At 42.4% G+C, this 27,984-nt stretch overlaps 4 protein-coding genes across 4 annotated transcripts in view; 2 read left to right on the top strand and 2 right to left on the bottom strand.

The window, feature by feature from the left end:
• LOC126564129 (protein MCM10 homolog) overlaps window positions 1-27,984 on the bottom strand; it is a 297,632-nt gene that overhangs the window by 38,077 nt on the left and 231,571 nt on the right. The gene's annotated exons all lie outside the window — the stretch shown is intronic.
• Window positions 1-27,984, bottom strand: part of LOC126565482 (cytochrome c oxidase subunit 4 isoform 1, mitochondrial-like) — a 174,031-nt gene that overhangs the window by 23,269 nt on the left and 122,778 nt on the right. The window lies entirely within an intron of this gene.
• LOC126564133 (uncharacterized) lies at window positions 117-3,334 on the top strand. Its single transcript, XM_050221078.1, has 6 exons — window positions 117-413; window positions 548-2,139; window positions 2,205-2,273; window positions 2,720-2,914; window positions 2,991-3,126; window positions 3,206-3,334. The coding sequence occupies exons 1-6, from the start codon at window positions 122-124 to the stop codon at window positions 3,322-3,324; spliced, it is 2,403 nt and encodes an 800-aa protein (XP_050077035.1). The 5' UTR covers window positions 117-121; the 3' UTR covers window positions 3,325-3,334.
• On the top strand, window positions 6,098-7,313 carry LOC126560571 (testis-specific serine/threonine-protein kinase 4-like). The gene is made up of 4 exons (XM_050216529.1): window positions 6,098-6,232; window positions 6,323-6,492; window positions 6,560-7,001; window positions 7,074-7,313. The coding sequence occupies exons 1-4, from the start codon at window positions 6,098-6,100 to the stop codon at window positions 7,311-7,313; spliced, it is 987 nt and encodes a 328-aa protein (XP_050072486.1).

The following is a 27,984-nucleotide window of genomic DNA, read 5'->3' as shown; positions in this document are numbered from 1 at the left end:
TAAATAGTATTCTTTGTTTCGCATCCGGTAGTGTGCGGTGACTCGCTCCTGTGCCCCGGAATCGCTAGGACCGGGGCGAAGGGTCCGCACCGGCGCTCTCTACTAATGCTCCACCCGGACGATGGATAGCAACAAGAACAAGGAGTGCTGTTACAGCAACGGAGGCCGGTGCGCTAGTGGCCTCACAGTGGTCATCGGGACGGACTGCATCTCAAAGACAGTGTCCGCGGCAAAGTATCAGAATCAGTTCAACAACAACAATCTAATCGAGCAGGAAAACCTGATGCCTCCGGTGCACGATCGAGTGTCCGGCATGGTGCAGGACGACAGTTCGGCCTCGACGTTACCCAAGGAGAATGGTGTAGCAGCGGCCAACGAATCGCCGGTGAAAGATAAAGTTCTTGCGGAAAATGGTAAGAACGCTGGGTGACGTCGTACTGGGTGGAGGTTGTTGGTTAATGGAGGAGATTGGTGCATCATTTATGATTATCTATCACAAATTATATAAAGAAAACTCACTAAAATAAACTTTCGTCTCCATTTTCAGGATCTTCACGACACATCACGTCCATCTTTAACCAATCATCCTCTCCGATCGTCCCTGCTGGCAGTGACATTCCATCCGAACGATTGCTTCCGAGCCTACAATCATCCGTGGACTTTTTTATCACAAACACTAACAGCTTTAATCCTACCACAAACGGTACCAGCACGGATCATCTTCGAACTACTTTGTCGCACGAGAGCAATGGGATCGTTCCACCAGTACTAGAGGTTGCATCAAACGGTACGTGTGAACCTCCGGATGGATCTAACCGGCCAACCGTACCAGAGATTCCCGTTAAATTGAACTCCAACGACGATTCCTGCCCGCCGGATGAGGGTGACTTTTCCGACAACAATTCCCTCGGCAATCTGTCCTACGTGAGCGAAAACGGTTTAATCGAGGAAATCATTCTTCTGCCGCAAAACGCCTACTCCGATGATGATAATGCATCCACCTCGGACGACTGCATCTATGCGTACAGGGGCGGTGAACCGGACGGTGCGGCTGGGCAGTTGTTAGATCTGCAGGGTGATTTACCGCCCGATGACGAGACCGATTTCCTCGAGATGGATTTCGATCCGGAACCAAGCTCGGAGATGGAAAACTTTAACCGACAGTCAGATTTTATGCTCGGTTTGGATGAGGATAAGTATGCCGGTGTGCCAAGACCACCGGAAGGGCAGCCGGAAAACGTAGCGAATGGTTCACGATCTAGGATATCTTCGCCTGCGGTACCACACGAACCATCAACATCCACGGGACCATTGGATAGGGAAAGCGAAACAGCACAAAAAGGAAATGAAACGGGTTTTCATCATGTGCCGGAAACGAATAGCGCACCGGTACTGGCCGCAGTAGAAGAAAGTAACGATCAGTGGGAACAAAACGGGGAAGGTGATGGCATGGTACCAATCGTAAATCGGCCAGAAGCACATAAAACGGGTGCCATTCCAAAAAGTTTGCCCCGGCTGGCGGACTGTTCCTCTACACTGATGGAAAGCGATGGTTTACCGGTTAAGGCAAAAAATCTTCGGTTAGAGCTTTCTTTACCTCCTGACGAATCGGATGCGGCCAATGCACATCGTTACCCGCAGGAGTCTCCTTTCTACTACAAATCAGCCGAATTTGGTGCAGGCAAACAGCGACCGAAGCCGTTGGATGAGTGTGGAGAAGAGATGCACTGTTTGGATTGTGCAGAGCAAGAGTTCCTGATGCGCACGAAGCAAGACCCGACCAGGCAACGGTACTGTAATGCTTGTAAAGCGTCAAAGGAGGAAGGCAAAGGACGATCCCTTGTAAAAGAAGCTACAACACGACCGTACGATCGAGGTTTCTTTGCGGGATCCGACACCAATCAGCCGCAGATAGACGACGAGCGGTGGGATCCGCATGTGGAGCAGATCGTGTATGAAGCGTTGCACAAAGTCAACACCCTCAAGGAGATGCCACCCACGGGCGGAATGCTGGCGAGAGAGCGTCTTCAACAGAGCAAGGGAAGCGTTCCGTGCATAATGGACGAGGAAATGCACGAAGAAGTCACACCGGGCATCGATTGGTTTGGGCAACAAGCTTCGCATGCCCATGCGAAAAAGGTAACTAGAAAGTCCGCCGTCTTGTTGGAGTGTAATTTATATTTTGTTTATTGATATATTTTTAGACTTCGCGAGAGCAGAGTGTAACAATATACACATTAAATTGCAGTTTATTGACAATAATGGATTCATTGGTAAGTCATGATCGCCTTTATCTTTTAAGTCTTTAGTTGTAATGTACTGAAATTGGAAATTAGTATAAAAATATTAAGCTTTTTGGAAATAGTCATTGAGGGAGAAGATCTCTAAGATGACGCAGAGCTACCTCGCGGGAGTGCGAAGAGCTCGAATAGGCCTTAGAGGTACCTCGTAATGTTGAAGAGCTACCTATTTTAAATAAAAGAGCGCACTCAGAGTCCTCAGCTTATTGAGCTGAGGCCTCCCGGTAACTCTCGAGCTCACTACCGAATGCTAATAGCAATACATGTTCTTAAACCGTTTCAAATTCAAAAATTTCTTCCCTGTCTTGCCTCTAAAAGAGGACAACCCTCGATAATACCCTGATGAAACTGTTCTGTTGTATCTAGTTCTGGGACATTATTGTACCACGCTCACTAATCTTTCTTCCTTACCTTTACAGACAAGCTTTGGCCTTACACCGAATGAGGAAGTGCTGCGACAGTACTTTTACGACCAGTACGAAGTCGACACGTCCAAGATGACCATACCGCAGTATCTGCTACACATGTCGAAGCGTGATTGCAACTACAGGAAACTGATCGACGCCATCAAATCGAGCTGTGACGATGAGCTGCTGGATATACAATACTATCCGGTTAGTAAATATTGCCTTTCAATTGCTTCCACGTTAACAATTTACTTACTGTTACGCTTTGAACTACTTTTTCCAGCTTAATCCTTTCTCGGATATGCCCGAAACGGTGGAAATTTGTTCGAGTGAAATAGCAAAACGATGGACCGCCAACACTAACCTGCGGCAAATTATTCACTTTAAGCACAAACACTTTCACACACTAAATGTTCTCGGTAAGTGTGGTTCACTTCACCTTTTATCAATAATTAGCGTTTGGACACAAATTAATACAATTGTTGTCCATTTTTGCAGGCAAAATTGTGAACATTCTTCGGCAACCTTCCCGTGGTCGGCACACAAACCACATGATCAGTATACCGCAGTACTACAAGAGTGGCATTATCAAGATCAAGCAAATGGATTTATGGTGAGTGGACATCCGTATCCGGCCCTCCACTTGTGCTAGTCAGCAGTAGCTGCTGCAGGAAGTTAAAAAAACACACACACACTCATCCCAGAGGATCGTAGGATAATATAAGCCAGTGATTTTGTTTATAGGAAGCCGAGTTCCCGCGGACGCCTATCCGTTTGCAATGGTTGAGGAAGTAAAATCAGTTAGGCTAAGTTTGTATTGTTGTTTACGCTTACACGGCGCTCAGGCGCGGCTTTCCGAAACGCTTGATGCGGTATTTTCTGTTTTACTAAAATACTATCGATGCAAATGGATTGCAGAAAACAAAATCATACGGGATAAGAAGCAACATGTACATATTAGATAGAAACCTATTTATTATATACGGTACACGTACTAGCTCGCTCCGAAAAAGGAAAAAGGAATACGCCCTGCCTAAAACCACGACCACCGCGATTTCCTATTTTTTATACTGCTCGCTCGCTTTAAATTCGGTGCAAAATTATGTGTTCCTGTTTTGGATATTTTCCACTCATCTCTGCCATAAAACATTATTTCGCGAACTTTTTAAGGCACAACAAACAATTAAGAATACAACGATATATTTAAAGACAAACAAAAGCTAACAATAACTGTTAAGAATATGTTTTTAAGTGCATTCATTTTTACTCGGTTCACGGTGCAAAGACAAATGCTTGTCCCGGAAAGTCCAAACAAATTTAATCCAAACTATTGCTTTAAAAAAAAACCGCCCCCATAACCAGTGATGGATATCCGGGAGTCATTTAAAAAACGTATAAACCTTATTCACAATGAAATGTAAACACAGGAACAAAAGAAATTTGCTTGGAACTGGAAACAATATCCCTTTTGCGATCGTATTATATGTACCTTATACACGAATTTCATTTACACACCGAGTAACGGGATTGGTAGAGGTAGAGGCCATTTGGATAAAGAATTGGGAAAAGAAATTGCTTATCAACATACACACGCACACACCCCATCCAGCAGCATAAAATTGTTTGTACACGCGGTGGTTTTCCCGTTTTAAATTTTCATCCCTGTGAACCAATATCTCACGCCTGGTGTGATCATGTGAAGATCATTCGGAAATGATACTAATAATAATAAAAATCATAAATCATATACAATTGAGATGAGGTGTTCTGGTGGGTAGAAGATATCACACAATAATTGGTAAAATTATTACACGTAAACGAGCATTCTCCTAACGTGCTAAGGGCGGGATAGCCATCCTGCAAGTCCTCGTCCTAAAAGCCCATCAGTTTGTTTGTTGGACGTGCTAGGCTCGACTAACTGCCCACTTGGAATATACGGCAGATCTCACTGCTACCCAGTACGGATTCGGCTAAGGGCCCTTCGATAGTTCGCCGAGGTTATGTCGCTACATCCGGAACGCTATGGTATCTCTTGAATATTTTATTTTATTAATTTTGTGTATGACGGCTAGAGCCGTATTGTCATACCTCTTGAATATGTTGCACAACTTTTTCAAGTAGTGTAAAGTAGGGTAGAGAGGATTGCCTATCCAACCACGTGGTATGGGCATGTCTAGTAAGTCATTCGATGGGCGGCATGACCATAGAGGCCGTTAACCCCAGAAGAAGAAAGGAGTGTATCTGCCGAAGTGTCAGTGTTGAGGTCACCCCACTGGAAAGGACACATTTACAGAATCTACATAGAATCGAGATGTGAAAGTCTCGATTCAGTCCGAAGATGGCCAGATCGACAAGATCAGATTCGACGAGAATTCGAGAAGAGAATTCTCGACGTGATCCGCGAATTCCAAGACCGATCGGAGAAGATCATTGATGAACGTTAACGCATTTAGGACGGGTGACGGAGCGAGCCAAGAGCACCGTAAATGAAGACGAGAAGGTTAATTGCAGACATCACGACCTGGCACGGCGGGAAGGAGGAGAAAGATAGTTTCTCGAGAAATTAAATCTGAACGGCTAAACTTTTCCAAATGCAATGATAGAAATGAATTGCATCCAGCTTACTATGCGCCAACATCTTCCATATTCGTTCCGGGTAGAAGCGGACTTGGAAATCGCGCTGTGCTCGGGATCCTTGCGGGACAATTTTTACAACAAGAGTTAGTTAGCAGGAAAGGGTATCGAATCATGTATGATTGACTATCAATGATTGTTTATTTACTAACCAGGTACTGCACTACAGGTCTGCGAGACCGGCTCAGCGGGGCCCCGGCATCTGCCTCGTATGTAATGACCCTCGTAACAGGGGCCTCGTGTCGGGAATCTTGCAGTCGTAGCTCGTTTTAGGGAGTCGTACTCGGGGCCTCAGATCGTGTTGGAACCCCGGTGAACCCTCCCTCGCCACTTCCTTAAAATGTTTGTTTTTTTATGGACATGGCCCACCTCCAAACAGCTTTATCCAACATTGCATTTGACAGATGGCAAAACATTCCGATATCGGTAAAACAATAAGCGAAACACAGTTCAAACTATCGATAGTGAACAAAGCAATAAGCGTAAATCGAGAATGACCAATACTTTGTGTCCACTAATTGGAGCCTTGCTTACTCACTCACCTTTTCACGCACAAATACACACACACACACTCATCGTAGTAGGCTTCTGCGAAAACTGAATTTGACAGATGTTGTTGTCAATGTTACCGTTTTCTTCACTCCAATAAATAATTTCGGCCAAACCGGGAAGGAAATCTAAATTGCTAGTTCAGATCGTCGCAACGTCGCTTTTATTGCACATCGTAATTAACTTGGCTACATACGTGTTAAAAGGATGGCAGCAGCAACGCTACACCCGGTTGAATCGGCGCACGATAAACCTCGCACATCCGAAACTCTAACGACTCTGGAAAAGTATGGGTACATTGTGGGAGATATCATCGGCAGGGGAGCGTTTGCAACGGTAAAAGTAAGCTCTCACAATCTTATCTGTAACTGACTTGCACCTTACAAACACACAAACATTTTCTAAAAGTGTCCTTCCTTCCGATATCCGTAGAAAGCATACTGGCAGAAGATGGGGGTCACGGTGGCGGTAAAAATTGTGTCCATCGCACAGTTGGGAGACACTTTAGTGGAAAACGGTAAACTACGCGAAGTAGAGGCCATGCAAAAGCTGCGTCATGAAAATATTATTCGGTGTTACGAATATTTCCAAACCAATATGCGGTACGTATGCCACGAGTTGACACTTTCCGGTAAATCGTCCGTTCGATAATTGTGATTTCGTTTGCAGATACTACATCACAATGCGATACGCTGAGAATGGATCTTTGCTAAATTTGTTAAAGAAAGAGGGCCACCTGAAGGAACCGAGAGCACGCCGCTACTACCACGAGTTGATCAATGCCCTGCAATATATTCACACGCACGGTTATGCCCATCGGGACATTAAGCTAGAAAATCTTATGCTCGATGCAAACGATCGACTAAAGTTGATAGATTTCGGGTTTGCGTGCCGCCTGTGGGAAGACGCTTCTGAATCTTCCAGCCAGGGGGAACCACACCTCTCGGAAACGTTCTGCGGGAGTCATGCGTATGCCAGTCCGGAGGTGTTGAAGTTCAAACCGTACGATCCAGTACCGTCAGACATTTGGGCGTCCGGTGTCGTGCTCTTCTCGCTCTTGTTTGGTGAACTACCATTCTCCAACAAACGAAATGTCCGCGTGATGCTTGAGGTACGGATATCGTTAATGTTTACTGCCTTTCAGCGATAATTTTGGTTTTTTTTCTCACTCCCACTTTAATAGATTATAGCAAAAGGTGTTCATTTTCCATCAACGGTGCGCGTGTCGGAGGAGGTGAAATTATTACTGAAACAAATATTTGTTCCTGTCAGCCAAAGGATAACGGGTGCGCTTATACAACGATCATTGTGGTTCTTCATCGAACTGATCGGAGATGAGTCATCTCGACGCGCGAAAGTTATGCACGGCACAGAGATGAAGGACCACACGCAAACCAAGCGCCAGAAGTTGAATAGGGATTAGGAGTTATGTTCGTAAGATCGGTTGCAAGTGCTCCGCCGAAAGGACAAAGGTACAAAAAATAGCTTTCACAAAAACGCAATTCCAACGCACTGTATACTATAGGTACAATATTCATGTGTCCCCCGGTCGTATTCTCGTTTGCGAAAGGGACGATAAATTACAATGTACCACGTTGTGTGCGCCATTTAACCTTGACCTTGTTTTCGTGTGTAAAAATGGGGAACCATTCTTCTTACCGATTCTTTCGGTAATGGCAAACTCGAATTTAAAACCAACGTATCGGTCACCAGGGAGATGGAAGGTGATGGAATGTAATTGCTCTGCTCGGCACAGTGGTTTTCGTGTTTGCTTCTATCGCCTACCCTGTACATATTAACGCGGGTCATGGAATTATTCATGGTCAAAACAAAAGCTGGGAGATCATGTGCCTGGAGTACTTTATTTATAGTGGCAACAGAATGGTTGATAGTCGAAAGAATAATCTTTCACGCTGACATATGTCCCCGTCCCCAGGACCACAGCTATAAAAAATCTGCGCTGGTCGTGGGTACAAGGAGGATTGCATATTGTTTTGTGCAGTTCATTGTTATTTGCACTAGATAAAAATATTGCAAAGAAAATTATACTATTAATAACTACATAGATTAATGTTATAGTAGCCTGCATTCAAAGATAAAAATAATATTTTTTTATTGTTGGTAACTTATTATTATTTTAATTTCTATTATTAGTTTATGTATTATTTTATACCCCATGATTTTACAAAATTAGCTGGAAAATAAATTTATCCTTATGAGTCTATTGAGCACTGCCGACAACTTCGTGACCAAGACAAGGAACATACGGGAAATACATAAAATAGAAGGACTGAATTTAAAAAAAAAAGAGGTACAACACGCAAGGAAGAACAAAAACTAAACAGATCAGATGAGATTAGAGGAAGAAAAACGGAAACGGGAAGATGACAAGGACATGAAGAAATTGGTCAGCAGAGCTGTGGCGATTAAAGCAGCTTGTGCCCGGAAACGACTTACTTCCAAAGAACGAAACTCTAACAAGGTAAGGTGTTAAGGAATTAGAATCGCGACCAGGTAGTCGCTTGATTGTGAAACGTAAGAAAAGTGTTAACACCCTTTCAATTGGAGCTGCAATTGTAATACTGGACGTACGTACCAAGCTACGGTAAAGGGCTTTCAGGCAAGACGAATCAGACATCTTGGATGTGATTCGTTTGATCAGGCCAAGTTTCCTGTACGTCGAGTTTACCGTATTCAGGATGTGGTTGTTAAAAAGCTTTTCTGTTTCAATTGTCACATCCAAATCACGAACAGATGTTACACGTGATAAAGACAATTCATTGATCGCATAAACACTGTGAAGAGCTTGAGTCGAGCGAGAGGCGGAATTTTCAGCACATTTAGGAATACACAAGGAAAGGAAGTTTACTAAACATCAAGAGAAATCGGAATTGTTGCAGTGTTCAGCTCACGAATAATAAAAGAAACAAAATGTACAGTAAATGTAAGATTTGTCTGGCCGGTCCACCAAGCATGAACTCTTGTTAAGAAGCACTTAGCCACGATTTGCTTCAGAGAAACAAACACGGAAAAATGACGAATTCAAAAAGATTAGCACAAACACATAAAGAAGAGATATCGTGATAATTACTTAGGCAGTGAAACACTCAAAGAAGCTAGGCACTAATCCACTCTTTGAGATGGAAAAGTATGAGATGTCAAGAAGATACTAAACAGCTTAATCAAAATTGGAACAAATACTGATCGACATGTTTTAAGCAATACTGTCGAACCCTGGATATTGTACAATAAGACAAAACTGCACAAACATTATTGCCAGTTTTTTTCCCTAGAAGAGCCTCTATGCTTCTGTTGGTCAAACATATTGCTCAATAAATTGACGAAAGTTAACCGTTCTAAATGGATCATATGCATCATTCGTTTATCCAGTGTCCGTGGGAACCGATTTTCGCTCTCGCCTTACACTGTGCCACTTTGTACACCAGTCGGTGGAATGTCCGCGAATGTCGCAGTTTTCCCATCCGTCTTGGCCGTTCAATTGCGAGCTCGTGATTTACAGTCGACAATATTCTGCGGGCACAAAGTACTGGTCCGTGTGTATTGCTTTTTTTTGTGCTTGTTGCTGCTGGCACCATTGCCCATGGCCTTTTCAACGCTCGAAAGATAGTTGTACGGGGTTGCGGGAGAAGAAGCTCCCGAAGGTTGGACGTGTAGGTGGAACGTATAAATCTTGCCCGGTGGTAAGTTGACTTTCACGTTCCGATCCGTTTGACATAGGTGACTTTCGAACGGGTTGGTTGAGTGAATGGACACCACCACCATCCCTGACGGATTTGTTTCTGTTCTGTACGGTGTTTTAGTCGGTCGACTCAATCTCGGGTGTCCGGTTGCACAAGTTCGATGTCAAAGTTTTCGCCGACTTTGTGTTACAGTGCCAGTGCAACATCGACGGACAGACCTCAGCGTGTGTATTTTAGGAGTGGGTAGCAGTAGTAGTTGTAGTAGACGCTGTACTGTAGCAGTTCGGTCTATGGGTCAGGAAGGGGTCAATCAAAAAGTCGTCCGTACGTCAGCGTCTTCGTCCTGGTACGGTTTGCATGTTGACATAAATGTCCCGTACAAGTTGGAAAGTTCACCTGGACGGTGGTCAGCCATGAGTTTCTGCACCTAGCATCTAACAGCTTACACGTAACGGAAGCCGCAAAAGAATGGCCTCCTCATACCTCCGTGTTTGAGGCATTCATCTCGTCCGAGGTTTGTTGGATTGATTTTCCAACCATCCGGCACTGTCCGAGGGTATGAGAAAGGGGTTGATTGTTGGAAATAGCTATTCCTCACTGCAAGCTATTTTCAACATTTTAGTGTTGTTTTGCGTGGACAATTTAATGCTACATTGCCGCTGCCCTAGGACTGGCAAGAAGTATATTTGGAATTGTTTTTTTTTTGCTTATTTGAACATTGTGGAACGAAATGAATTTGGGAGGACAGTTAAACGTTGAACTAGCACTTTTTATCGTCCGACTGATCTTCAACACCGATTAATCTTTTAGCGTTGGAACATGCGTTGGAACGCACGTTTGTGTGGTGTATCTTTTTTCTTGCCTTATTTTATAGATATTTGTTATCAATTTTCTTAACTAGATTGATTGAACTAGAGAGTGAAGATATTTATGTGTAAAACGATTCTTGATAGCAATCAGAAGGATTATGTGCATTGTGTTGAAGAAAAGTTGCATTTTATAGGAAGGGGAAAAGAGATTTATAACTCTCAAAATAAAACGCACGTGCATAATGAAAAATATAAGGAACATATAATTGTTGTCATTTCTTTTCTTTTCGGGTAGTCCATAAGGTATCCAGCTTTCAGAAGTAAAGTAGATTTCCATAGCGTGCCAGTGCAAGTAAAAAAAAAAACAATTGCACCCCTAACGTAAATTCTAGACACATATCTCTTCCTCCCAAGGGATTCGTTTGCCACGTAAATCTGTACTCACATGTTTGGTGAGACATGATAAGCCTATGTTTCCCGTCGAAAGGCATTGGATTCATAGCTGTACTGTTGAAGGATTGTTCTCAACGTAATTTAAGTTGGTGCAGACAGGAAAAAATTGTGGGGTGTACGAGAAGGACGTTAAACCACACCAGGAATATCTTCATAAGTTGAATTCCCTAGCTGCATGAAGTCGATCAGAAACTTATGGAGGGCTGTGAGAGCATCCATCATCATGAGGATGAGTAAAATGCAAAATATATTTAATATAGGAGAACAAATACACTTCATATAACCTGGTCCGAAGATTTCTTATGGAAGTTGGTGGAGACATTTTTGGGTGCAGCCATTTTTGGTCCGTGACGATCATTTACGCGTCTTGATTAAAGTATGCTAGAATGATTGAACAACGTACTGTAGCAGCGCAAAGAAAAATCTGGTGATCGCTTCCGAGGGCAGTTCCGAGGAAGTCTGGTCAATTACCGCTACATCAAACTATAAATCTTGTCTAGGAGATTCTTCTTGTGTTGTTTGACATATGCTGGATGGAGCCCTGAATGAAGATTTTACAGCAATCAGTAATCTTTGCTTTGTGTAGCTACAGGATCTCTACTGAACATCAGTGTTAAGGTCTGTCGTCATGTGATAAAATAAGTGGACGAATGCATGCGAATGAGTTAACACATTAAAGCTTTTAATACTATCCTACTTTTAGGCGGGCCGGAGAGAGAGTGATCCTTGGGCGATCACGTCATAAGTCCGAACCTAACGGCAACTCACGGGATGCGGGTACTTATCAGTGAGAGCCGCGATAAGTACAGGCTGGCTCACGAAGGAAAAATATTCACCATAACAATCAGGATGTGCTTTTTTATTTACAATTTCTTCACTCAGGGATAACACATTCATTTCATTGCAGTTTTTTCGACTGATTTGGTCATAACAGCCTCAAATTATTCAATATTGCAGTGATATTTTGTCTACCAATAAGAAATGGTTAACATGCGTTGGACAAATTGGAGAATTGTTAAGACATTACGACGTTAGAAACCTTATGATTGTAGATGAGTAAAAGTGGTATTAATTTAGCTTAAAATTATTCTTTTTGTCGTCTAGGGAGGTTTTCATTCTTTTAAAGCCTCGTTCATCCCAATATAAAACTTTTTTTTTCATGTCATGTTCTCAGTGAGGATCGCCTGTGATATCGTTCCTAAGGCAGAGTTTGTTTAATCAGCAAACATAAAAAAGCTTCTGATTACTTCTTTTCAGCAGTTCATGCAGCCTCTGATTGGACACGATAGAAAATGTATGAATTTGAACATCTTAGATGACCGTTGCAAACCTATCAAAAGCCATTAGTGGCACGTGCCGCGATTGCATTCCCCATTGAAACACCACAAACCATAAATCGTACAATTATCGAACTGCCGTACTGTACCGTTCAAAAGTGGTTCTTCGTTTCCGGCAAACCAGTAAACACAGAGAGGTTATTTTTTTCTTCCCCCGGTAGTTGCGGAAGCCACCAGCATCTTTGCATCGGCTAAAGTAAACACGGCATTCAAGAAGTATTTAATTAAGTATAGCACTTAGCACTGCTGTCGGTCGCCGGTTTTGGTAAATAAATGGGATGGTTCAAAATCAGAACCGAACCGGGACTGAATCTTTCCCGCCCCAGCATCGTAGACGGGTGATTCGTATGCAGATCGCCTGGAAAGATCAGTACCAGGAATAGAGGAGTTATTTTCTTCGCCCGTGGAAAAGGTCAACTTACGGCTGGGTGAAAAATGCTTCGTGCTCCGTTTGCTTGCCGCGGCGTTTGCTCACGCTTACCGGGAAGAAATGTAAACAGCACTGGTGCGAGCCTATTAATGACTGCCTTGGGTCATGGCATTACGTGTTTTGGGGGGAGACCGTGGTGTGGTGTTGTTTTGGTTGTGCGGAACAGGCAACAGGCATCAAGAAGTCGTCAATCGCCGTCGAGTGAGGTTTGAATTTATATTCCTGTCTGTGTCTCGAGTGGTCCCCAGGTCTGGGTCTGTTGCGTTGAAGAGAGTGCTCGCGCTTGTGGTTAGACATAGCGCTGGTTGGTTAACAAATTATCACATCTTTCAGCTGGAACGCGCAGAGAAATTTACAGTATTTTAATGAGCTATCTGTTAACGATTTTTGGCTTTTCCATCGAAGGTGTCGTGCTCGTTGTCGTTGGCGAAGTGTGAATTTAAATGTTATTCGATATTCAGTTGCTGTTCGGAGTTGGGTTGAATAGTAGGAAATTTTCTTCTTAAAAATAGATCGACTAGTAAGACACTGGTTTTAGCTTTATCTGGACGCGAAAGTCATAACATTGCTTTTAAGTATTGCTTATCGAGTACTTGTTATATTTTTTGTTTGTTTCAAAGTCGATAATCATCATCTTCTAAGTTTTTTGGGCTCTAGTTAGTCTAACACAGATCATTAAATTGAACTGTATTTGAATTCGTTGTGAAAAAAAGGGGACAAAATCCGACAAAAATCGCGTGAATGTATGTAACGCAAAACCTCATAGAAAGCCAGAACTACTCTCAGCCGATCATAAAGCTTAATCGATCGTTTGTCTGATTCAAAATGAAACTTTTCAGATATTCTTTTATGGGAGTCTGCCGTCCGTGCACGACGATTGAAACAAACAAGTCCATCTTTCTTTGGAGGAAATGCAAATTTCCCCAACGACAAGTGTTTGAAGTGAACTACACTTGGGTTGTTTAGCGATTGATGGATATACTGTTAGAATTTCCATATTAATAACTTCAAATGGGGTTCCATTTTTCGGTTGAAGTTTGTTCTAGGTCAAAGGGTTTTCATGTTGGACCCCCGAAGGACTTTATAACACTTTCACTTAATAAATTTGTCATACAAGTAAGCGAATGGACAAATTTTGGAAGAAATTTTGATACAGGTTTCAAACAAAAAAGCAAGTTGACAGGTTTTTTTATGTTGTAAAACATATCAATTATAAACTTATTTCGTCCACAACTTGTAACATTGCATTTTTATACTGTTGCAAAACGTAAAAATATTATGAATTCAAAAAAAAATCATTAAGTGTGGAGCAACATGCTAAAGATCCTCCCGAAGAATTCTACATATTAGTAGTAAAAAGTAGACACATTGCGCTTGCTTGGCATATTGTTCACTAACAATATACGGAAGGCCACGGGGCATAACTGGGAAAACGCTATACAACACTTCCGCGATTTGGTCAGGTTGCACCGTGTTAGAGACCTCAATTTGGCGCAAAAGGTGGTGCTTTTAAAAGCCCTTTTTTCTGCCCAAGCTTTGGTTTGTTGCATCGGTGTGTGGAGTACGATCGATGGACACAGATTTGGCGGTCTTAAATATGGGACGGATATGGGAGTTTTCGAATCCCCTTGACTCAATTGGCCTTTCCACGGAATCGAGGTGGACTCAATCTTCACATTCCCGCCATTACCACAAAAGCATTGCTGGTGAATCGATACGTTGCTGAGCAGGAACGCCTAAAAATCGAGGCTCATCACATTGCTGCTTGTGCTGGCTATTCCCCGAATATAGGCTCCATTGCAACAACGTATCCATGCCTTCGGGCGACTGTCTCAACTAAAAGTTTGCGATAAATGATGGTCGACAGACTTCCAGACTCCAAAATGGCTGTGGAGCCACCTTCCACGTATTGGCGATGGATCTGAAAAAAAAACGTCACCAGCTGCAGACATTCATCATTTTGCAAAGGACTTTCAATGTTCTTTGTTATACCTGTACATCATTTTTAAGTTGTTTTAAATAAACAATTTTTATAAAAATAAAGTCTTACGTCTCTTCGAATCTGTAAATATTTTAGAGCTTATAAGCACAAATCATCCATAATTAAATTCTTGCAGAAGAAGAGCTTCATTTATCACCTATCTTATAACATTCCATAATATCCCAGGCAAAAAGGGATAGCCCGTGAAAGTTTGTTTGTAAAATACGGAAACGGTTACGTCTCCCCGATTAACATGTTTTCCTTTCCCCGGGCGAACATAATCTGTGTGGTGTGCAAGCAAATTAATCCTTCCCCTTCGATCGCTTTTACCCATTTATGTTGGGCATTAAATTAGCGAACAGTGGAACTAACATCCCTTAGCACGCACACATTTTACAGCGTTTCAAAACATCGATCCCAAAACACCCAAACCTCCGGCACTGAATTACTGCAATCCACCCATTTTCGGGGGTGTTGTAAAAATTATAAACAAATAAACCGGCTCGCGAGAAATCGTTTTATGAATTTACAGTTTCCTCCCATAATGTGTTCTCCGGCGCTGTTTTTTTTCCTAAGAAACACCAGCACACACACACACACGCATTCGGAGGCGTGAGTGGGTCATATATTTTCCAGCTTCTTGCGTGTGTACGATTTGAAAAGGTGAAGAAGCGAAAACGTGAAACAAAAAAGCAAAGCAGCAGAAAAAGGATCTTTCATTTCCTAAAACCCCCGCGCAAAACAAACTCATCGACGAGTACCGCCGCCGCATCATCGGCGGGTTTGCGGGTCTCTAGGGGAAAATCGGACGAACCGGCCATAAAGGAACCGCCAGCAATAAATTTAAACTGTTTAAAATCGTCTAAAGTAGCAGATGTTTACGACTTTGTCCCTCTGCTAGTCTGCCTGCCAGCCAGCCAGCCAGCGATGATGAAGTCGGCCGGCCGAGCCCACTTAAAGTTGGGAAGCGAAAGGTGGTTTTCCTTTTTTGCCTGTTCTAGTCTATTTTTCTTTCCCTCTCACTGTTGTATACTGGCGCAACCGAATGAACCGAGCAAAAATATATTTTTTTAAACATTTATAGTACACGTTAATCATAAACGGGTACACGACGGGTTGAGGGGTAATATTAATTGGTTCTTGGACAGATTTTTAGTTTGTTTAGGTTTTGTTCTATTCTTAATCAGAAAAGTGGTCCAAGGTCTGTTCATGTGCCTCTTTTAATTGACAGTTTGATAGGAACTGAAGGTTTGAAGGTTCCAGACCTAACGCTTTACTTCAAATCTTAACCGCTTTTCCACAGTTCTTTTTTAAGTGTCGTTTCCGGTTTTCCGGATGTGCGACCTATGCCTCTCGATATTGGCAGCCCTGTTATGTTCACTTTTGATTCGTTTGTTACCAAAAAAATATATTTTCGAACCACCCAACCGCCCTAACGGAACACCATAACACACACGGTAGCACACCTCCCCTCATTTAGACACCACCCGCCCAATGTTCCGTGACAGATGTGTACTACCTATTAAACTGATATTTCGGAACGATATTTCAGTGAAAAATGGTATCCCATTGTTGTTGACATAAATTGTGCGGCAGGCATTATTAGTGGCGGGAGAGGGTAGTGGCCGTAGAAGCTGGCTTGCTGCGCTTGGCGTTGTAGTGTAGAGGCCAGCTACAGCGAGACTACCCATAAATGTCACCGCATTTGTCTCGCGCGTCTCGGTTGGTACCCGTGGCCGGGAATCGTTTGGCAGCTCGTCAACCGAACGCGCTGCGTGGTTCCGTTGTCGAGGTGTCGAACAAGTGCGTTAGTGCGTGTGTACGAGGTAGTGGTGGAATCGTTTTTAAAAGTGTGACCGTTTATTCTTCATTTCTCCAATCCACTCATACTCTCTACTTCGATAGGCTATTATTCACCGTACGCAGGCAGCCCTCGAGACTTCTGACATGTTCCGGCAAGTTGGATATTTATCAAAAAGCACCCCTCGGTCCCCTCGTTTTACCCGTATGGAGTCGTCATGCCAGCAAACGATTGGCTGATCGAAAATCTTCAAGGGCCGCTGTGCGTGGGTTCGGGAACCCAGTCAGAACATGTTTGGTAAAACTACTCAAGAAATCGGAAAAATGGATCCAAATTAAGGTACCTTACCGCCTCTTGTGGTGGGTACAGGTGAATCAGCGATGGATTGGTGTTTAGGGCGTGATAATACTTGAAAGGTAATGACGATCACACTTGAAAGCTAGTTAAACCATGAAATTGGAAATTATTTTTCTTTCCCTTACAATAAAGGTTCCTAACAATGTGTTTTTTATATCTATTTTGGTTTTATTTCGCTTAAAGATTTCATTTTTCGAAATAACGTAAGTTTATATGTGCCGCGTGTTCCATGCCGTGTATTTACTAAATACAGAAATCTTTTCTACACTTTTGCAAAATTATGATGGCCATCTAATAGCAACCTATATTTATAATTATAATTATAATTTATAATTATGCGTAGATTTATATAGCTCCTTACAGTAACTAGCGGTGAGTTTATCGGGATTTAAAAGAAGCAGCAGCAGCAGTAGTCTCGAGCTGGAGGGTTTAACTGCATTGGGAGCAGTTAAATCTCCGAATCCGACAATCCGAATCCTTCCCGAGCTGGAATATAATAGAACAACATCCCTGCCCCTACCTCCGCTGAATACTTAAAATTTATATTGCGGCTATTGCCTCAATAGGACTTTCTTAGCCTCTGGTGTCCACAACTTCCTCTTCGCTTAGGGTTAAGCCACCGTGCATGTCACGTGTTCTATCGTTGATTTAGTACACTTTGCTCTCTTAACGATGAAGGGATTTTGTATCCTACAAAGAAAGGGTTTCACAGGCTTTCTTACTCAATTCCTATTTCGTAACGTCTTTATAGTATATATTGTAAAGGCAACTGCTTAGGCGACTGGTGAAGCATATTTTAACTGGCGCGACAAGACAATCCAGGTAAATAGGGTACCTGAACATTGCCACCCTCTCAGGCAGGAGCGGATCAGAGTTTAAGCAAACTGAGCAGATGCTTGGAACTCAGGGTTGGCTCGTCCTGTAAGTAGCAGTTTGGTCATAGAACCACTAAGCATTTCTTCTCCTTCTTCGCTTAACGACCTTCTAAGGTCACGCCGGCCATCGAATGGCCTACCAGACTTGAGGATAGCTCGTAGTAAGATAGTCAGTCCTCACTACGGTGGGACGGTCTAGATGGGATAGGAATCTCGGTTCTGCCGTTTGAAGACCGGCAACGCTGTCGCTTATGCCGGTCAGGGCCGCCCCGAACTCTAAATGCTCCCAGTAGGCATTTAAAGGATCCGAATATTCTACGGGGTCCTCTCCAAAAGTGGAAAGAGTCTGCTTTGTTGCAGGGAGAGACATCGTGAGCACCAATTTCGCTGTAGCACTCTTTTGCTTGGGGCCTCCAAAGGGTTTTGATCCGCCACTGATTACCAGACGATAGACTTGAACGACTTATTATCATTCCTTCTTCGAATATTATGTTCGATACTGATTGATCCCCATTAGTCCGTATTGGTAAGAAATGACGACAACGGCAGGACCGAGAAGGATCCGACGGATTCTCCGTAGAGCGGCTGTCAAACTACTTGGTATCAGCAAATCTAATGTTTCGTTAGATGGCCAGCGTGACCTTAGAAGCTTCGCTAAGCTCAGAAAAAGGAAAGGAACATCTTCGCAAGGGTTGTCCGTTTGGTATGTGTGAGATGAGATTGACACCGGACGACCTAGCAATGAAATCTTTTTGGATCATTCAGCATGATTTGGATAACTAATCTTTAATAAAGATCGTTTTTTTCCAAATTTTAATACATTTATTTAATACATGCATGTAAAAAAAATCATTAAACGTTTATTTTTATATTTTTTTATCATATTCGCTTTGTTTTATGATTTTGTGGTTTTGGGAAAAAAAACTTGTCATAATGTTTATAAAAGTATTTGAAAGCAGTAAAAAGATATTATCGCTTTATTCTTATTAACTTCCTCTTAAACATTTTTTATCAAACTAAACAACCATCAGTTAAGACTCAACAAAAACACTTGTTATATAATTTTGCAGTATAATGTTTTCCCGGATAAATAATATTTTATATTTTTACAATAGGAGTAACATTACTTGATCATTATTTCATGAAATTATTGCACTTTACATAGACAGCAATGTTTCCAATCTTTCAACTCCGTAATGAACTCCCGAATCGTACATACCTTCTGTATCGTACTTCCTTACGGAGTTGTCTCAATCAGTCAATCATTTTCAGTGCCATTCGATACTGTTTTTCAACCGAATCGCCGGCATCCTATTTTCGTGGCTCGTGGCAGAAGAAAACAATTCAATCATCATATCCTTCCGCGACGACCTCTGCCGATCGACCCTTCGCCTTCCCACACACTGTACACCGCTCAAGAAGATTGTTTTACGTCCCGATGGGAGCAGCAGCACTGGAAGAAGGGTGACGCCTGCCTGCCTCAGCTGTTAGCTGCTGACAATTTGATACGACACGGCATAATGGTCTCGAAAATCTGTTGATTTAGGACACTTTCTGTCAGCATCGGCAAAGGTAAAGGTGTGGTTTCTTTTTTTCGGTACGCAGTTTTTTTTTCCTACAAAATCGATGTAACCGATGATAAGACAGAGAGGGAGAGAGAGAGAGAGAAGAGAAAAAAAAGTTTACAAACGACAAAAGAAAAACAAACTTCAAACACGTCCATCATCCCACCCCGGAATGGACACTTTCGGCGAGGTTAATACTGTTTGCATCGATTGACCTTTTGTGGTATCGAATGATTTATTGAAGATGAAAACAAACGCAAAAACATTTCAGTTTTTGATGATATGTTGCTGGACGTTTCGTTTCGAAGGTTCATGGTTTCAACGGTGAATGATGAAATAAGCTTCAGGAAGTATATGTACAAATATTGATAAAAAGGTAGTTATGGAATGCAGTCAAGAAACTACGAACAAATACGATTGATTACAGCTAGAAAAATAATAACACACCCATCCTTCAACACCGATTGATCGTCAGTGAAATGAATAATCTAATTACGACACCATTTGTTCGCGGGAATCATTATTTCCCTGTCTGTCTCTGTCTCTCTGTGTCGTCGATAAGAAGAGCAACACCGCGACAAAACTCTTCCGACTCATTATATTTTACGCGGAGAGCTCGCATGAACGGGGGAAACCCCGAAGGAATTCTGTTTGATTTGTTTTCGGTTCGTCGCTGGGTTTCATTTTGCCACCGAGGTTGGCTTTGCCCGCCGCCCTGCTGACAAATGATCGCTTCGGGGCCGGCGCGCTTTTCGCCTATTTTTAGGCTCCTTTTTGCATGATTTGATACGACAAGAAAAATGTTTGTTCCATCTCACTGCTGACTATTGGCTGTCACTGGGTTAGGTGCACGGGAGGATTTTCAATAGTACAAAAATGGAGAACAAGAAGGAGAGCTACAGTAAGAGTAGCACAATTTTTTTGGGACTTCATTGCGCTAGCTATTTTTAGCAGACTTATGTTGCGACGGTTTGCTGTTGTTTTGCATATGATGGAGCACGCTGGAAAAGCAACCACGACCATGTTAACAAGCACATTTCGTGTGCGTGTGAAAACCGGTTTGAGGAAAAGCAGCTGTTGTTTTGTGCTGCACTCTCGTTAAATAGCCTTATCTTGTTATAAATAAACTTTCCCATCTCGTCATCTTAAATTAGATAACGAACAGATGCCATACAAAGTGTGCCAAAAGTAAATAAAATTTACTAAATCAAAAACCTTGCAATTTCAAGTGGAAATTATTCAATGAAACAGTTTGTGATGGAAAAATCTAAGAAGAAAAGTATTTTATTTATAGGTCATCCTAGAGGTTTCGTCGCGAGAAATTTTATGTACAGTTTCTCAGAAACTCCTGTTTCCATTCCACAGCTTTAAGGACAGTTACGTCGTACTTCTGACCGATGATATAGTTTGCAAACGTAGGATGGGAATCCTCTTGCTTATGCTAATATGACTTAAATTTTGGTAAGATTTTGGTGTGGGACTAAGGTTTCTAAAGCCTGCATGCTCCAAACAAGCTAGATACCCTAGAGAACAGGACAGATTCTGACGAGCAGTAATCCGGGAGGCACCGTTTGTTGAGCACAAACAAGTACAACTGGGAGGGCTAATAGGGTCAACGGGATTCGAAATCCTTCATATCCGTCCCATAGTAGTTAGAACAGATAATACAGCGTTTTGAGCATTTTAAAAACTTTTAAATTGAAATTTTAGTTTGAAGGTTATTGAGTGTTTTCTAGATTTGTTTGAATCCCTTTCATATTGTTCTACGATTTTCCACACGTTTTAAAATTCGGATACAGTTATTACAATATGCTGTTCTTTTAAATGTGTATAAAAATTGGTAACAAGTAGATATATGTTAGCCCGAGGTTTTTAGGCTTCCTCCCAGTTTTTGATTTTGCTTTTGTTTTGAGGTTTCTGAGGTTTTTTAAAGCAATTTTTGGTATGTTTTTGAGATTCTAACCATTAACTTAACCTGGGAGGAAATGCCTTATTTATTTTATGAAGTTTGTAAGTCATTAAACCGTTGGTTACGGTACGGTGACAAGTTTGGATCCAGGAGAAGTTTGGATATAGTTTTTATTTGTTCAAGTTTGTTAGATTTTTTTTTACTGATTGTTGCTGTCGGGAACTAACTGGATGCGAAGCCTCCGCCGTTGGATGGACCGATCAAGTGCAGGATTAACCGGATCCGAAACTCTCGCGCAGTTTCTTGTGCATTGCCAGATCTACTTGGATCAGACGGATATACTTATTTCCTGGATCGATCAGAACCAGTTCCTAACAGTGGATCCGCGTATCTGCTGACAACGCAACGCGTAAGACGAAGAGGGCTAACCTTTTTTCCTGGACTTGCCAGGAGAAGTATTTAACCGTGTCACCAATGTTCGGCTAGCAACGATTTCCCGGATCTCAGGTCGTCTAGGCGACACCAGCACTACCAAGTCAGGCGAGTCAATCCTTTTCCTGGACTTGCTAGGAGAAGTTTTTAATCGCGAACGAATACATTGCCGGTGATACCTTCCCCTTGTTCTTCCAACGGAGTGGGGAGGCACTGCTGGAGTGCGGGACCAACATCCTGAGGGAAGGCAAAGTTCTTTGGATGGAGTTTCAGAAGTAAGTCCCGTTTATTCAAACAGTTTCGTTCTTATATTCTTGTCTCGATCCCTTGATCGATGCAACTGAAGTGAGATGTAAAATTTATTTTCCATAATTCTTTCGCAGCGCGTATCGCTATCGCTTTCTTTAGATTTGTTGGGAATTTTTTCGATTGGCAACGTGTAAGCGATCGAATATCAGTTTACTAAAGATCGCCTTGTGCTGCGTTGACGTTATGCCATAATGTAAACATTTGCCGCTGGAAGCAATTGTGCATCGCTTATGCTGGACCGTAGGTCCGTCTGATTTTTTTTTTCGTTTATTTATAGAGTCTTTGAGTCTTAGAGACTATATTCCCCTCTCTACTGTATAAATAAGTTGTATAATCTAACCAATATTATCTAATTAATATTATAGAACACTAATGCGATTGTGACAAATGATAATGGATAAGTTAAAACTATTGCTTATATTTCTCTATATAAATGACTGATCCGTAAAAATCTCATAAGGCGGTTCTGATGAAGTATGTCGGGTGATAGTATGTCGGGGGTCGTGTAATCGGTGTCTAGTTGGCAGGTGGCTCGGTGTGTCGTGTATCCATGGCAATCGGTGAGGATATGGCAGACGGTGATATCAACACCACAGAAGCTACAGAGTGGATTACTAAATTTTGCTAGGAGGTAGGAGTGCGTAAGGCGGGAATGACCTATACGAAGGCGGGAAAGGACTCGTTGGATGTGACTCGATTCGGTATCTTCCCCATGAAGCGGTGTTCCGGAATGACCCGGAATCCAACAGAAAACTATTGTCGGGGATTCAGGTATGGAGTCTAGCAGCTGGATGTGGGGGTCATTGGAATTGCCGTGTTCCAGGGCAGCCAGAACACTGGCACTGTCGCTGAAGATGACGTTCGGTCGGTCAGGCTGTAGTCCTTCGTCGGTGGCTAGTTGAATTGCTATCGCTTCGGCGGCAAAGATGGAGGTGTGATTAGGAAGTTTGATGGCGCAGTTATCATTGGTGGAGTGAATCCCACAGCCGGCTGAGTCCAGATAAACGGAGCCGTCTGTAAAGATATGATGAAAATGTTTGTATTAAGTCTGTATTAAGTGAGTAAAGATACTATTGGCGATGTGGCTGTTTTTTCAGGTTCCCCGGAGAGAGCTTTTAAGTTCCCCGTCTATGGCAGGTGTACGGAGATACCAGGGACGGATTCCCTGGCGGGTGGATTGGATGATCGGTGGTAACTGTTGGTTGGTGAATGTCCTTAATTCTGCGTTTGCTCTGGTGATGTTTGCAGTTGCGTCGAGTTCTTTCTCAAGGATCCGAGCTGCAGTGGCGACTAGTCGGTTGGAGATGATGTGTTGCATAGGAAGGAGGCCGCTTTCGCACGGGTTCGTCTGATCGTTCCTGTTCTTATTTATGTTCATCCTGGGTTTATCGCATTCCTATACTAAACGCTGAAGCAAGCATGGGAAAGTTTACAATATTTGTATGCCGTGAGAATTACCCGAGATCCGATTTTATTTTTTTGACACGGCTTCGCGATGTATTTTTATTTCACAATATAACTATTTAGATATGCTTACTTTACCCCTGCGCACGATTTTTTTCTTTCAGGTTTTATATTTGTTGTCGCGTTTGCCACACTGATAGAAAACCAGACCGGGGATTGCTGTTTATTAAATTTGAATTTATTTAAATATCTTTAATTTATTAAATATTCATCTTCACACCCACTTTGAACAAATATAGTTTTTTTTTGTGTATACATTTTACAGTTTTTTTTTAATTTTTGAGCGTAAATTTTACAAAAATATGTATTCATTTATTGTCTAGTCTATTGTATTGATGGGATGCTGTGTTTTCAAAACAAGAATTAAAAACTAGATTACTGAAGTAGAATAGTAAAACTAAATGTAATCCTCATTATGTGCCTAACTGTAAGCGACCAAGAACCGTTCGCTAAAATGTATCTTCCCCAAATCGATTTAAGGTAACCTTTCCGACAATGCTTGTCACCTACCGGCACCTACCGGGCGGCTCGGGGCTACCGGCCCCGAAACACATGCCCAAGAATTAACGCAACGTGTACGATGCAAAAAACCGAACAGCTTTTTTCAACTGGTTCGCAAAGTGAATTAGCTCGTAATGTGAATTAATGCAAAAGTTTATGCGCAAGAAAGTCCTTCAGCACTCACCGAAGCGCGGAACGCGAAACTTTTCCCCACAAAATTACTGCCAAACTGAAGAAGTGAAGCGAAGAAAAAAAAAAACGACCAAACAAACAAGCACAAATGAAGATGAAAGTAAAAGGCGTCATATTTCTGGCTGCACATGCTTATCGTTTGTTTTGTGATTGGGGCTTTTGGGGATTGAGGGTTTGAGGGTGAAAGTTTTTTTTTTGCTACTACCCACACACACACATACGATTTTGGCCAATGTAACCACTGGGGCAATTATTGCCGGTCGCTTTCGGTAGCAAAACACACCAAACGCGACAAGACAAATAGGCGAATTATGAGCTACGTATCAAACTTCTAGCAAACACAAATGGCAACTTGGGACACTGGGTGGGCCGCAAACGTTGAGTGTAACATGAGGCAACAAGGAACAAATTCGTACAAAAATGTTGATTCGGCTACAGCAACCAGTAAGCACCACACACACACACACACACACACACACACACACACACACACACACACACACACACACACACACACACACACACACACACACACACACACACACACACACACACACACACACACACACACACACACACACACACACACACACACACACACACACACACACACACACATACATACAGTATCGATTGCAGATTATTTTGTTTGTGCACCGATCGCAGCGGGAAGCATAAATCGATACGTGGCACCATTTGTGTTTTGGATGAAAGTTTTGTAAAGCCAATTAAATTAACCTCCCACCGGGACGAAGGTGATGGCCTGGCTGGAGTAGATGTTCTACGGCACTGGTTTTTCAGCGAGTGATTACCGGGGAGGTGGTATAGCATTTTGTTTTGTTTTCTATGCTTCCAACCAACGCAGCCGTAACTTCGCAATACGACACTTTAACCTCAGCCTTAGTGACCGGCTGCGCGGAAAGGGGCTTTTCGGAATCGGTACTGTTTTGAGAGCTTCTTCTTCGTTAAGGATTGGTCGGATTTTCAATTTTGATCGTACCGCAGTGGTAGAGCGTTGGCAGGGCAGGATTGCGTACGGGATTGATATCAAACTTTAATGACATTATTGCAAATAATACTGCACCCGGCCGGCGTGCGTACTACACGGTGGTGGTGGTGAGGGAATGATATCAAATTTCGTGACAGTAAGGTGCATTTCATAGGCACGCACAAGATGGCGATGTATTTAAATGCCCGATTCGAAACGTATTTTGTGGATTTAATAAGCGTTGAAGTGCGCCTTTTTAGAGAGAAATCTAACGAAGCCCTGCGTATTGGAGCCTTGGCTGTTGTTACAAAGTCGATTTCGGTGATACTGAAACAGAGACGTTTTTCGTGAAGGATTCATTAATCCATTAATGCTAAGATAGTTGACCTTGGTCTTGACTTACACCAACCCTGATTTTCACAAACCATTCACCAGGGCACATTGGTGTTAGTATCGAAAGGGGAAGGCAGATTCGGATAAAAAAGTCCGGGAAGCAGAAAATGGAAGACCAAGATTTCTCGAAGCTGTAATGTTAAAATAAGAACTGACATTCCCTTCACGTATATGTGCTAGTAATATTCTAGTAATAAAATATTTTTAGTATTGTTATTAATTAGTTAATTAAGGGCTTGGCTCAATGTTCCATAAGGCGTTTAGGATCTCGCTAATTTGGGTCCCTTCTCATTGTGGAATTCCCGGCAATGAGAAGGCAGACTCACTGGCCAAAACAGGCGTCAAAGAAGGCGCTTTTTACGACCGACCAATCTCGGCCCAGGAGTTCCTTCGTTTCCCACAGCAACTTTTCCTGTCTCGCTGGTAGAGCATGTGGAAGGCGGATGAACTCGGGCGTTTTCTCTTCTCGATCTCTCGGCAAGTGTCCCTGCGGTCTTGGATCGATGGGCTCTCTGTAGACCGGGCGTTCATACGAATGATGTCTCGACTGATGTCGAACCATTTTCCGTTGAATGCTCATCTACAGCGTATAACTCTGGCTCAGACAAAAGTATGTAGCTGCGGTGACGGATTCCACGATGTGGATCACCTTCTGTGGTTCTGCGTGGAATTTGAAACCGCAAGACCCTCCTTGTTGAGCGCAGTCGAGAATGTCGGCAGACGATCGGTTACTGAAATTAGAGAAGTGTTAGCTACCAGTGACCTTCCCTACATGAGGATCATTCACCGATTCGCCAGAGACAACGGTCTTGTCCTATGATTCCACATCCCAAGTATCCTTCCAATCCTTATTCGTATTACCCCATTCCTTTTGTGTTAAATGTGTTGTCTATGTCTTAAGTGTATTTTTTGTAGTGCCACGGGTGATCCGATGACTGGGCAATAGCACTCGAGGGCGATTCCAACACTGCCGTAAAAGGGAGGCCGGCGTTGTTCAAGGTACAGTGTTTTCTACTCCAGTCCAGCTTTGACACATTGAGTTTGACAGCGTTGGCGTCGGGTTCGGGGTGTTTGGCGGGTTCAGTCTCGAGAGTAGTGAAGTCGCTTTCGCTGCTGCGGGATAGAGCTTGTCCATCATCCTTTGACTGGACGTTGACTAGATTGAGCTTGGAATGTCATTGCTGGACTGCACTGGAGAACACGGTACGCAGAATAATAAATGTGCTGTCTTCACAATATTTATTTGTTTGTTGCAATCCAGACCAAACCACCAAATGTCAACAATAGAACGGCCGCGCTACAATAGTCAGAATTCGGATGCAACCAACCCCCATCCATACAATAGCCACAGCAATAGTACCGGACCATCATCTACCAACATCATCACCATTATCATCATCAGCAGCCTTACCAATAAGATCATTCAATTTATTCAACACAAGCGGTGTTGACAATACGGCACTGGACCGTCGTAATCAATTGTAAATAAATAAATAAATAGTTAATTAATTTGCCCGTCTGCCAAGCAAGCTTAACGGGGAGTCGTAACGGGGCTGCGTTACATATAATGTTATTTTCGATGTCAATAATCCTCTTTTAAGCGGTCCCTAACAGCAATTATAGTTCAAGTGCCTTGAATACTAATTAAAACGATTTATGAGTCCTTAAGACCTTTCGAATACCGCACAGGCATAGAAAAATTCCTCGTCTTATTATTCAAAATGATCACTTTTTCTTCATAAGTTTGCAAAAGGAATAGTTTAACTCAAGCAGAGGTAAACAGTGACTTACACGCAGAGCTGACTATCTAGCTGCGGGTGGAAGGCCGAGAGCTCCGGAGGATAGATACCACTTTTTGATGCCTTAATTACAGTACCGGTGTAATGGTCGACTTACCATAACTCAAATGAAACTCAAACAGCTCTGAGTAGTTCCATGCTGCAAGAATCTTTGATCTTACAATTTTCTGTTACGATATCCATAAATAATGTGGATCAAAAATCCCCGGAAACATCTCTACCGTCCATCGTTGTAGCTATCACCCGAGGACCCTTAATGGTCACTGTCTTGGCATCAAAAGTGATTTTCGAATCCAGATAGGCGAAGAGTTGGTATGAATTCCAAAGTACAATCACATATCGACCCAACGCAATTGATCGTTCGCTATGGGTATTACGTCCATCGATTAATTTTTCCCATGTTATGTTTTACTGTACAAAATTCACAGTAACATGTCAAAATACTTCTGATGTTATTTTTTTTTATTTTGCGAATGAAAATGTATGCTCGTTAGTGCCATGTTCACCAGAAGGAGGGCTACCCAAATTCAAGTTTAAATTATTATGATTTTTTTGTATCAAACAATAACGGTTGGACTTTCTCCGAACCGTGAAGGGATGTCTGATCCCTGGTGGGTTAGGTCTTTTCGTTATCCAAAACCAATTTTATTTTAATCGTGACAATACACCAAATCTTGGGTGAGCATAGCTAGCATCAGTTCTGTTGAGTTTGTTCTTCCAAATCTTCCAAATGATAATTAACCTTAACCTTGGCGTAGTGGATAATTTGATTATTTCAATCGATTGAAGATGACAAGA

Source organism: Anopheles maculipalpis, chromosome 3RL (assembly GCF_943734695.1).
Source record: "Anopheles maculipalpis chromosome 3RL, idAnoMacuDA_375_x, whole genome shotgun sequence".
NCBI classification, from domain to species: Eukaryota; Metazoa; Arthropoda; class Insecta; order Diptera; family Culicidae; genus Anopheles; species Anopheles maculipalpis.
This window is presented reverse-complemented; position numbering and strand designations above follow the sequence as displayed.

What these genes read in the sequence shown, in the direction of transcription:
- LOC126564133 (XM_050221078.1), top strand. Translation starts at nt 122, where the DNA reads ATGGATAGCAACAAGAACAAGGAGTGCTGTTACAGCAACGGAGGCCGG. An exon ending in TAAAGTTCTTGCGGAAAATG is followed by an intron (nt 414 to 547) that starts GTAAGAACGCTG and finishes CTCCATTTTCAG; the next exon opens with GATCTTCACGACACATCACG. An exon ending in TGACAATAATGGATTCATTG is followed by an intron (nt 2,274 to 2,719) that starts GTAAGTCATGAT and finishes TTACCTTTACAG; the next exon opens with ACAAGCTTTGGCCTTACACC.
- LOC126560571 (XM_050216529.1), top strand. Translation starts at nt 6,098, where the DNA reads ATGGCAGCAGCAACGCTACACCCGGTTGAATCGGCGCACGATAAACCT. An exon ending in GAGCGTTTGCAACGGTAAAA is followed by an intron (nt 6,233 to 6,322) that starts GTAAGCTCTCAC and finishes CGATATCCGTAG; the next exon opens with AAAGCATACTGGCAGAAGAT. An exon ending in TATTTCCAAACCAATATGCG is followed by an intron (nt 6,493 to 6,559) that starts GTACGTATGCCA and finishes TTTCGTTTGCAG; the next exon opens with ATACTACATCACAATGCGAT.